Source organism: Schistocerca serialis, chromosome 9 (assembly GCF_023864345.2).
Source record: "Schistocerca serialis cubense isolate TAMUIC-IGC-003099 chromosome 9, iqSchSeri2.2, whole genome shotgun sequence".
Classification (NCBI taxonomy): Eukaryota; Metazoa; Arthropoda; class Insecta; order Orthoptera; family Acrididae; genus Schistocerca; species Schistocerca serialis.
In genome coordinates, this window is record NC_064646.1 from 95,807,227 (window position 1) to 95,819,404 (window position 12,178).

The window sequence follows — 12,178 nt, forward strand, 5'->3', positions numbered from 1 at the left end:
GCATTAGTCGGAGATAGTCAAGTCACTTTATACTAAACAAAAATTCATTTGAATTAAAACTGATATCATATGGTTTATTCGTCCACTTTCAGTCAGAATCAATGAGTATTTAGGTGATGACTAGTTGATACGTCTGTATTGATCTTCCAAGATTTCACGTGTTTTATAATTGCTCGTTACAGTTTCAGCACTTACATTGCAAGCTGTACGAAGGTACGAGGCATATGTACTATTTGATCAAAAGTATGGGGACACCTGTTAGTGGATAGTAATATGGCGTGTGTGCACCTTCCGCCATTATGATAGGTTGAATTCTGCTGGGGACATTTCAGTAAGGTGTCTGCTGAGGAATGGCAATCCATTCTGACTCACGAGCTAAAACCAGAGGTTGTAGTGATTTTGGATCTACATCTACATCTACACCTACATACATACTCCGCAATCCACCATACGGTGGGTGGTGGAGGGTACCTCGTACCACAACTATCATCTTCTCTCCTTGTTCCACTCCCAAAGAGAACGAGGAAAAATGACTGCCTATATGCCTCTGTACGAGCCCTAATCTCCCTTATCTTATCTTTGTGATCTTTCCGTGAAATATAAGTTGGCGGCAGTAAAATTGTACTGCAGTCAGCCTCAAATGCTGGTCCTCTAAATTTCCTCAGTAGCGATTCACGAAAAGAACGCCTCCTTTCCTCCACAGACTCCCACCCGAGTTCCTGAAGGATTTCCGTAGCACTCGCGTGATGATCAAACCTACCAGTAACAAATCTAGCAGCTTACCTCTGAATTGCTTCTATGTCCTCCCTCAATCCGACCTGATAGGGATCCCAAACGCTCGAGCAGCACTCAAGAATAGGTTGTATTAGTGTTTTATAGGCGGTCTCCTTTACAGATGAACCACATCTTTCCAAAATTCTACCAATGAACCGAAGACGACTATCCGCCTTCCCCACAACTGCCATTACACGCTTGTCCCACTTCATATCGTTCTGCAATGTTACGCCCAAATATTTAATCGACGTGACTTTGTCAAGAGCTACACTACTAATGGAGAATTCAAACATTGCGGGATTGTTTTTCCTATTCATCTGCATTAATTTACATTTATCTATATTTAGAGTTAGCTGTCATTCTTTACACCAATCGCAAATCCTGTCCAAGTCATCTTGTATCCTCCTACAGTAACTCAAAGACGACAGCTTCCCGTACACCACAGCATCATCAGCAAACAGCCGCACATTGCTATCCACCCTATCAAAAAGATCATTTATGTAAACAGAAAACAACAGCGGACCTACCACACTTCCCTGGGGCACTCCAGATGATACCCTCACCTCCGATGAACATTCACCATCGAGGACAACGTACTGGGTTCTATTACTTAAGAAGGGCTACGGCTTGCAGCGAAGTCGACGTTCTGTTTCGTTCCGAAGGTGTCCAATAGGATTCAGATGGAGACTCTGGATGGGTCAGTCATTCTCATGAATGTTATTTTCTCCAAATCGTTGTCTTACAAATACTGCTATATGCCAGAGTGTAGTGTCAGGCTGATACAAAAAATCATCCGTCTCTGAACTGTTTCTCTACTGTACACACTACACAATGCTGTAAAATATCTAATGTCCTTCAGCAGTTATTGTTTTCTTAAGTGAAATAAGGGGACCACATCCCCCACACCGTAACCTCATCTTCTCTCTGCGTCGCAGTTGGCTCTAAATAAGGCGGCGGGAGACGTTCTCCAGACATTGTCAAATCCAGAGTTTTCCAGCGGATTGCCACAGGGAGTAGCGTGATTCATCATTTCAAGTCACTCGTTTTGAGGTATCTACAGTCCAGAAGCGTCGCTCAATAATGACTGCAGAAGTAAGTGACTTTTACGGAGCTCCTCAACCATTGTACGCCATTGCCTTTTAACTTGCCACGGACAGTAGTCATGTTACATGGACTGCTCGCGGCCGTTCGAAACTTGAGAGTGATTCCTTCCACCGATTTCATGCGATTTTTTACAACCAGTCTCTGAAGCGCTCGCTGTCTATCAATACTTGACGTACGCCTAGTTTCGTTGTGGCTGTTCATACGCCTTTCCACTTTACAATCATTCCGTGAACAGTCGACTCCGTCATCTTAAGAAGGCTTTAAATTTTCCTGATGGGTTTGTTACTTAGATGACATCCAGTGTCTAATCCAAGTACGAAGTCATTGAGTTCACCACCTCTGTTAATACTGCTCATACGCTACTGGCCATTAAAATTGCTACACCAAGAAGAAATGCAGATGATAAACGGGTATTGAGTGGAAAAATATATTCAGTTTGGGTGCATAGATTCTGAGAAATCACCACCCAGAACAACCACCTCTGGCCGTAATAACGGCCTTGATACGCCTGGGCATTGAGTCAAACAGAGCTTGGATGGCGTGTACAGGTACAGCTGCCCATGCACCTTCAACACGATACCACAGTTCTACAAGAATAGTGACTGGCGTATTGTGACGAGCCAGTTGCTCGGCCGCCATTGACCAGGCGTTTTCAATTGGTGAGAGATCTGGAGAATGTGGTGGCCAGGGCAGCAGTCGAACATTTTCTGTATCCAGAAAGGCCCGTACAGGACCTGCAACATGCGGTCGTGCATTATCCTGCTGAAATGTAGGGTTTCGCAGGGATCGAATGGGGGTAGAGCCACGGGTCGTAACACATCTGAAATGTAACGTCCAGTGTTCAGAGTGCCGTCAATGCGAACAAAAGATGACCAAGACGTATAGCCAATGGCACCCCATACCATCACGCCGGGTGATACGCCAGTATGGCGATGACGAATACACGCTTCCAATGTGCGTTCACCGCAGTGTCGCCAAACACGGATGCGACCTCCATGATGCTGTAAACAGAACCTGGATTCATTCGAAAAAATTACGTTTTGCCATTGGTGCACCCAGGTTCGTCGTTGAGTACACCATCTCAGGCGCTCCTGTCCGTGCTGCAGCGTCAAGGGTAACCGCAGCCATTGTCTCCGAGCCGATAGTCCATGCTGCTGCAAACGTCGTCGAACTGTTCTTGCAGATGGTTGTTGTCTTGCAAAGGTCCCCATCTGTTGACTGAGGGATCGAGACGTGGCTGCACGATCCGTTAGAGCCATGCAGATAAGATGCCTGTCATCTCGACTGCTAGTGATACGAGGCCATTCGGAGCCAGCACGGCGTTCCGTATTACCATCCTGAACCCACCGTTTCCATATTCTGCTAACAGTCGACCAACGCGAGCAGCAGTGTCGCGATACGATAAATCGCAATCGCGATAGGCTACAATCCGACTTTTATCAAAGTCGGAAACGTAATGGTAGGCATTTTTCCTCCTTACACGAGGCATCACAACAACGTTTCACCAGGCAACACCGGTCAACTGCTGTTTGTGTATGAGAAATCGGTTGGAAATTTTCCTCATGTCAGCACGTTGTAGGTGTCGCCACCGGCGCCAACCTTTGGAGAATGCTCTGAAAAGCTAATCATTTGCATGTCACAGCATCATCTTCCTGTCGGTTAAATTTCGCGTCTGTAGCACGTCATCTTCGTGGTGTAGCAGTTTTAGTGTTCAGTAGTATATAATGACAACAAAATACTCCACGCCTCCTTTCTTACTGGCGGGTTCATCCATCGTGACGTCTAGTGGTCAATTCCGCAATCCGTGGGGTGTTCGGATACTTTAATCAGACTGTATATTTGGCAACTACGCCTTTCGGTAGCGATCTATGCAACGCAGAGCCGAGCTACGAGGACCGTAACAGGTCAGTTCAGTTGATGCAAAAGTGTGTGAATATGCTCGGTGAAGTGAAATAGTAATAGCTGGAAGAAAAATGATGTTGTCTCCCGAAACAAGATAGCGTTAATTTCAAGGATTGTTATTCAAGCACAGGTGTCTGACAAGTCTACTTCCATTACCATATTTCTGACTCATTTAGCGAATGGTTCAAGATATCGAAAGGTTTTCGGTAAACGGTGTTATAAAAGGGAAACGTAATCTTTTTGCATGTTTAATCATTTTAAATATAGTATCAACCGAAATTTTGAACCAAATGCGCTTTATTTAGTGAAGCAATATACTTTTTTTTACCTACGATCAAAAGATTTTTGCCGGCCGTTAGTGGCCGAGCGGTTCTAGGCGCTCCAGTCTGGAACAGTGCGACCGCTACGGTCGCAGGTTCGAATCCTGCCTCGAGCATGGATGTGTGTGATGTCCTTAGGTTAGTTAGGTTTAAGTAGTTCTAAGTTCTAGGGGACTGATGACCTCAGAAGTTAAGTCCCATAGTGCTCAGAGCCATTTGAACCATTTTTTGAACCAAAATAACTTGATAAGTTCAATGACATAACGTTTGATAATTATGGTACTCAAACCTTTTGCAATAAACTCCGAGTAAAAGCAGCACCAAATGGGTTTCTCATGTCAGGCTCCTTAGCGAAAGATCTGGCAGAGAACCAGAGAAAATTCTGGTCCTATGTAAAATCGCTAAGCGAGCAAAGGCTTCCATCCCGTCCCTTATCGATCAGTCTGATGTGGCGGCTGAAGATAACATAACGAAAACCGAAGTTTTAAATTTCACACTGAAGAAATCGTTCACACAGGGGAATCGTACAAACATACAGTCATTTGACCATCGAACAGACTCCCATATGGACGACATACCTGGACATACCTGACGTAGAGAAACTATTGAAAGTTTTGAAAGCAAATAAATCACCAGGTCCGGATGGAATCCCAATTCGATTTTGCAAAGAGTACCGCACGGCATTGGCTTCTCATCTAGCTTGCATCTGCCGTGATCTCTCGCCCAGCACAGAGTCCCAAGAAGCTGGAAAAAAGCGCACGTGACTCCAGTATATAAGAAAGGTAAAAGAACGGACCGCAAAATTACAGACCAATATCCCCAATATCTGTTTGCTGCAGAATCCTTGAACATATTCTCAGTTCGAATATAACAAGCTTTCTTGAAGCTAAGCAGCTTATGTCCACGAATCAGCACGGTTTTAGAAAGCATCGCTGTTGGGAAACTCAGCTTGCCCTTTTCTCACCTGACATACTGACAACAATGGACGAAGGGCAACAGGCAGATTCCATATTTCCAGATTTCCGGAAAGCATTTGACACGGTGCCCGATTGCAGACTGTTAACTAAGGTACGAGCATATGGAACAAGTTCACAGGTATGAGAGTGGCTCGAAGACTTCTTAAATAACGGAACCCAGTACGTTGTCCTCGACGGCGAATGTGCGGCTGGTCCTGGCGGAGGTTCGAGTCCTCCCTCGGCCATGGTTATGTGTGTGTTTGTCCTTAGGACAATGTAGGTTAAGCAGTGTGTAAGCTTAGGGACTGATGACCTTAGCAGCTAAGTCCCATAAGTTTTCACACACATTTGAACAATTTTTTTTCGACGGCGAGTGTTCATCAGTACAAGTATATCGTCGAAAATAAACCAGGGAAATGTGATAGGACTGCTCTTATTCTCTGTATACGTAAATGATTTGGCGGACAGTGTGGTTAGCAATCTGCTGTTGTTTTCTGATGATGCCGTGATGTAAGGTACAGTATCGGAGTTGAGTGACTGTAGGAAGTTACAAGACGACAAAATTTCCAGTTTGTTTGATGAATGGCAGCCAGCCCTTAATGTAGAAAAATGTTGGTTAAAGCGGACGATTAAGGGGCTCCGCAAAGGCTCAAAATCATGAAAAGTTCAATATTTACTTTTTTGCGTTTTCTGAATCTGCAGACTATTACCTTTTAATAGATATATAATTTATTCAATTCCGAAGACTACAACTATTTTTAAATTATTTTTGAAATGTGTTCTACATGGGCGTGACACACTGTGGCGCTGTTAAACTGCTGTCAAATGGTGTTATTATTAACGTCCGTGTTCATCAGGTACATTTTAGTGATGTGAGATAAAGTATGTGTTGTGGCTAACCTGTGATGGTTCTATATATATCGCTGGTGCGATTGTCGATTGTTTCATGTTTATTTACTGTGTCGTTATCTCGAAAATATTCGTAATTAATTCTGTTTCTTGAGTCTCTGTTTTGTTGAAGTATAATAATGAGTAAAAGTAAAGTTATTAGAAATCCTCTGAAGGCTTTTAAGAAAAGGAGAAATGTTGGAAAGCCAAAGGTATTTAGAAATATGGGAATGAAGATAGGTTCTAACATGGTACGAGCGATGCTTGCTTTAGACAAGGAACGCCTTCGGGCTGCAGACAGGGCTGTAAAGAGTCTAGAAATACAAGCAAGAGTAAACAGGAGGAGGAACAAGAGGAAGCTGGAGGAGGAGTTTGCAGAGGATGAAGATAATCCATCCTATGGACCTGGAATGCACTAAAAAGTTAATCCAATCTTTGTCGCTCGATTCCCAAAACTTTTATTTTCTCATACTAATTACATGTTTTCTAAGGATCTTCCAAACATATTTGTTTCAAACTTTCAGTAAATGTTACACAGTACCTTCTGCATAATTTAACACAGTCTTTTTCCAAAAAACTGTATATTTTTGAATATATAAATAAAAAATTGGAAAAAAATGTTGTGAATTTTCATTACAATTGAAAAAAAATCATCTTAAATAACTGAACTAAAATTTTGTAAAATCCCTGTGTTAAGTTGTAGCCCATATTCCAATAAATAATCTGTAAAAAGTTCAACTTCCTACCTCAAATACTTTGTGAGGAAAGATGTAATTTATAAGCGTTATTTTAACATTGCAAGTATAGGGCGTTCCGGAGCCCCTTAAGAAAAACAAACCAGTAATGTTCGGATACAGTATTACTAGTGTCCTGCTTAATACAGTCACTTCGTTTAAATATCTGGGCGCAACGTTGCAAATCGAGCATATGAGAACTGTGGCATGGAAGGGGCATGGTCGACTTTGGTTTATTGGGAGAATTTTAGGAAAGAATGGTTCGCCTGTAAAGGAGAACTCGTATAGGACGCTTGTGCGACCTATTCTCGAGTACTGCTCGAGTGTTTGGGATCCATACCAGGTCGGACTGAAGGAAGACATCAAAGCAATTCAGAGGCGGGCTGCTAGATTTGTTACCGGTAGGCACGAACAATACGTAAGTGTCACGGAGAGGCTTCGGGAGATCAAATTTGAATCCCTGGAGGGAAGGCGACGTTCTTTTCGAGAAAACCTTTCGAGAAAATTTATAGAACCGGCATTTGAAGCTGACTGCCGAACGATTGTATTGCCGCTAACATACACTGCGAGTAAGGACCACAAAGATAAGATACGAGAAATTAGGGCTCATACGGAGGCATACTGGCAGTAACTTTCCCCTTGCTCTATTGGCGAGTGGAGCAGGAAAGGAAATTAGTGGTACAGGGTACCCTTCGCCACGCACCGTACGGTGGCTTGCGAAGTATCTATGTAGATGTAGATATATGCAGCAACAGGGTAGTCGTACGGTACTATGGTGTTTCCCTCTGGGCTCTACTTTATTCCTCGTAGATACAGCGTCAGCTACGAGTCCAACGAGTGTTGTATCTACAAGCGTATGAGAGAAATATTATTTCAGATATTTGTACTTACACATGTGTAAGCGGACAGCTTCTGAGGAGACAAATAAACAGAAGGAGGACCTTATACAACGACGGAGTCTGTCGTTGTATAAGTTGTACACTTCTCCGATACTTTTATAAAAAGTTAATATGCCATCATTAACAATTTCTATATTACCCAGTATTCTCTATTTCAAGAACATTTGATTGCCTTTAAGAAACATATATCATTACACTTGAAAAAAGGAAATAGCATACCTCCGTTGCTCGGCTAGTGGACGAGTTAAGGAGATAAAACATGCGACAAAATTACGTGACTGTCTCTGCAGTACCATTCGCTGAAAACTAGTTCTGATACGTCGAACCGTTCACGAAATAAAAGAGGTGTTACGTCTTATGTGATTTTTTGTGCATATTTAAATGTATACGAGTTCGGAAAGTAAGGTACGATTGCTTGCGAAATAGAAGAATAAAGTGAAAAAAAACGATTTATTTCCAGGAGTTTGCTACACCTCCCATCTATTTCTTTATAAAGTCACCGCTCTGACTGAAACGTTTGTCATAGCATTGTAGCAGCTTTCCAATACCCTCGTCATACAAGACAGCCACCTGTTCTTTCATTCAATTCTCTGCGCTGATCCGCAGTTCGTTGTCGTTGTAGCCAGAGTTTCATGTGAGCAGAGATGAGCATCAGAGGGAGCCAAGTCTGTCTTATACGCAGCTCGAACAAACACTTTCATTGAATACGTTGCAGGGGCGTCATCATTGCCCCTGCAGTGTACCGTCACGAATTATCATGAAGAAGGAAGTACACTGCTGGCCATTAAAATTGCTACACCACGAAGAAGACGTTCTACAGACGCGAAATTTAACCGACAGGAAGAAGATGCCGTGATATGCAAATGATTAGCTTTTCAGAGCATTCACGCAAGGTTGGCGCCGGTGGCGACACCTACAACGTGCTGACATGAGGAAAGTTTCCTACCGATTTCTCATACACAAACAGCAGTTGACCGGCGTTGCCTGGTGAAACGTTGTTGTGATGCCTCGTGTAAGGAGGAGAAATGCCTACCATCACGTTTCCGACTTTGATAAAGGTCGGATTGTAGCCTATCGTGATTGCGGTTTATCGTATCACGACGTTGCTGCTCGCGTTGGTCGAGATCCAATGACTGTTAGCAGATTATGGAATCGGTGGGTTCTGGAGGGTAATACAGAACGCCGTGCTCGATACCAACTGCCTCGTATCACTAGCAGTCGAGATGACAGGCATCTTATCCACATGGCTGTAACGGATTGTGCAGCCACGTTTCGATCCCTGAGTCAACAGTTGGGGACGTTTGCAAGATAACAACCATCTGCACGAACAGTTCGACGACGTTTGCAGCAGCATGGACTATCAGCTTGGAGAGCATGGCTGTGGTTACCATTCACGCTGCATCACAGACAGGAGCGCCTGCGATGGTGTACTCAACGACGAACCTGGGTGTACGAATGGCAAAACGTCATTTTTTCGGATGAATCCAGGTTCTGTTTACAGCCTCATGATGGTCGCATCCGTGTTTGGCGACATCGCGGTGAAAGCACATTGGAAGCGTTTATTCGTCATCGCCATACTGGCGTATCACCCGGCGTGATGGTATGGGGTGCCATTGGTTGCACGTCTCGGTCACCACTTGTTCGCATTGGCGGCACTTTGAACAGTGGACGTTACATTTCAGATGTGTTACGACCCGTGGCTCTCCCCTTCATTCGATCCCTGCGAAACCCTAGATTTCAGCAGGATAATGCACGACCGCATGTTGCAGGTCCTGTACGGGCCTTTCTGGATACAGAAAATGTTCGACTGCTGCCCAGGCCAGCACATTCTCCAGATCTCTCACCAATTGAAAACGTCTGGTCAATGTTCCCCGAGCAACTGGCTCGTCACAATACGCCAGTCACTACTCTTCATGAACTGTGATATCGTGTTGAAGCTGCATGAGCAGCTGTACCTGTACACGCCATCCAAGCTCTGTTTGTCTCAATGCCCAGGCGTATCAAGGCCGTTATTACGGCAAGATGTGGTTATTCTGGGTACTGATTTCTCAGGATCTATGCACCCAAACTTCGTGAAAATGTAATTGCATGTCATTTCTAGTATAATATATTTGTCCAATGAACACCCGTTTATCATCTGCATTTCTTCTTGGTGTAGCAATTTTGATGGCCAGTAGTGTATGCAGATCGAACAAACACGTTCATCGAATACGTTGCAGCGGCGCCCTCTCTGCCCCTGCAGTGCACGGTCACGAATTATCATGAAGAAGAAAATGCATTACACTTACGTTATGTGGGGTTGCATGAAACCAGGCGAAACTTCTCATTGGGCACCCATAATTCTCCTAAACATATTTACTTTCTCACCTTGTGCTCACAACTGCATAGAGCTACGTGGCACGATTGACAGGCACACCAGAGAGACGGCCCAACACATCTGCGCAAAACTTCGTCCATGTTCGCTGTCGTTTCCATTTCGCGACTTAGCGGACCTTACTTTCCGAATAACGCTCGTATATACTGTAGACTTCGCTTGCTAACCTTTGTTTAACCTACGAAATGAACATTAGTTAAAAATTTATCGCTTCTCATTGTCCACAGGAAAGACTACATGCAGAACGTGGACCAGGTGCAACACCAGTACCAACAAGTCCGCAGGCTGGAACCAGGGCTCAAATTCGCGGGTGATAAGTTCTCTGAAATAGGAGATCTTTTGCGGCCGTACCAACACCATCAACGTTCAAATGCGTACAGCTTGCCAGCATGGTATAGAGATGTCCTGAAAGACAGGCAAGAGATGTGGCAGCAGATGCAGCATAACCAGATGCCCGCATTTGACCAGTCTGGGCAGCTGTACCAGCAGGGCTACGATTACGACCTGGACGACAGCCAGCAGCAGCAGCATCAAGACCCCAGTGCAGACTTCGATCAGGCGGTACAGCAGATTCATCAATACGGAGATCCTCAGTCTGGTAAACTGGTAAACGATCAACAAGAATCTGAAGAAGGTCTTCAGGTGTATCAGCAAAGTGAGACATCTGATGCAGATCAAATTGCACAGCAATCACTACAAAATCAATATTCTGAACAGGTTAATTGGCATCCACAGCAAGACCAGATTTCAGATACAGGAGACGTCGTGCAACAACATCAACAGATCGATACACCAAACAAAAACCAAGACCTTCAACAGACACAGCAAGAATTAGATTCTGATAATGAACAAATCAGTCAACATTCACAGCAGGATCAATCTTCCGATTCTGGAGACAATCTGCAACAGTATCAACAGACCGATGCATCAAACGGAGACCTGCAACAGATACAGCAAGAATTAGATTCTGATTCTGAACAACTCAGTCAGCATACACAGCAAGATCGATCTTCCGATTCTGGAGACGATTTGCAACAGTATCAACAGACCGATACATCAAATGGAGACCTACAGCAGACGCAGCAAGAACAAAATTCTGATAATGAACAAATCAGTCAGGATTCACAGCAGGATCAATCTTCCAATTCTGGAGACAATCTGCAACAGTATCAACAGACCGATGCATCAAACGGAGACCTACAACAGATACAGCAAGAATTAGATTCTGATTCTGAACAACTCAGTCAGCATACACAGCAAGATCGATCTTCCGATTCTGTAGACGATTTGCAACAGTATCAACAGACCGATACATCAAATGGAGACCTACAGCAGACGCAGCAAGAACAAAATTCTGATAATGAACAAATCAGTCAGCATTCACAGCAGGATCAATCTTCCGAATCTGGAGACAATCTGCAACAGTATCAACAGAACGATGCATCAAACGGAGACCTACAACAGATACAGCAAGAATTAGATTCTGATTCTGAACAACTCAGTCAGCATACACAGCAAGATCAATCTTCCGATTCTGGAGACGATTTGCAACAGTATCAACAGAACGATACATCAAATGGAGACCTACAGCAGACGCAGCAAGAACAAAATTCTGATAATGAACAAATCAGTCAGGATTCACAGCAGGATCAATCTTCCAATTCTGGAGACAATCTGCAACAGTATCAACAGACCGATGCATCAAACGGAGACCTGCAACAGATACAGCAAGAATTAGATTCTGATTCTGAACAACTCAGTCAGCATACACAGCAAGATCGATCTTCCGATTCTGGAGACGATTTGCAACAGTATCAACAGACCGATACATCAAATGGAGACCTACAGCAGACGCAGCAAGAACAAAATTCTGATAATGAACAAATCAGTCAGCATTCACAGCAGGATCAATCTTCCGAATCTGGAGACAATCTGCAACAGTATCAACAGAACGATGCATCAAACGGAGACCTACAACAGATACAGCAAGAATTAGATTCTGATTCTGAACAACTCAGTCAGCTTACACAGCAAGATCAATCTTCCGATTCTGGAGACGATTTGCAACAGTATCAACAGACCGATACATCAAATGGAGACCTACAGCAGACGCAGCAAGAACAAAATTCTGATAATGAACAAATCAGTCAGGATTCACAACAGGATCAATCTTCCAATTCTGGAGACAATCTGCAACAGTATCAACAGACCGATGCATCAAACGGAG

At 43.8% G+C, this 12,178-nt stretch overlaps 1 protein-coding gene and 1 long non-coding RNA gene across 10 annotated transcripts in view; one reads left to right on the forward strand and one right to left on the reverse strand.

Moving 5' to 3' along the window:
• The window catches only part of LOC126418632 (dentin sialophosphoprotein-like), a 101,279-nt gene that overhangs the window by 71,203 nt on the left and 17,898 nt on the right, over positions 1-12,178 (forward strand). Inside the window, exons 4-5 of one of the 9 annotated variants that reach the window (XM_050085483.1) lie at positions 10,179-11,535; positions 11,794-11,922. In XM_050085483.1, the coding sequence (XP_049941440.1) occupies positions 10,179-11,535; positions 11,794-11,922 (1,486 nt within the window). Of the gene's footprint in view, positions 1-10,178; positions 11,923-12,178 lie in introns of all 9 variants that reach the window. The other 8 variants (XM_050085486.1, XM_050085485.1, XM_050085484.1 and 5 more) reach the window with 8 other exon arrangements.
• LOC126418634 (uncharacterized) lies at positions 10,752-12,171 on the reverse strand. The gene is made up of 4 exons (XR_007575881.1): positions 12,052-12,171; positions 11,794-11,922; positions 11,407-11,535; positions 10,752-10,890 (listed from the first exon to the last, which is right to left on the reverse strand). It is a non-coding gene; the product is annotated as an uncharacterized LOC126418634 (long non-coding RNA).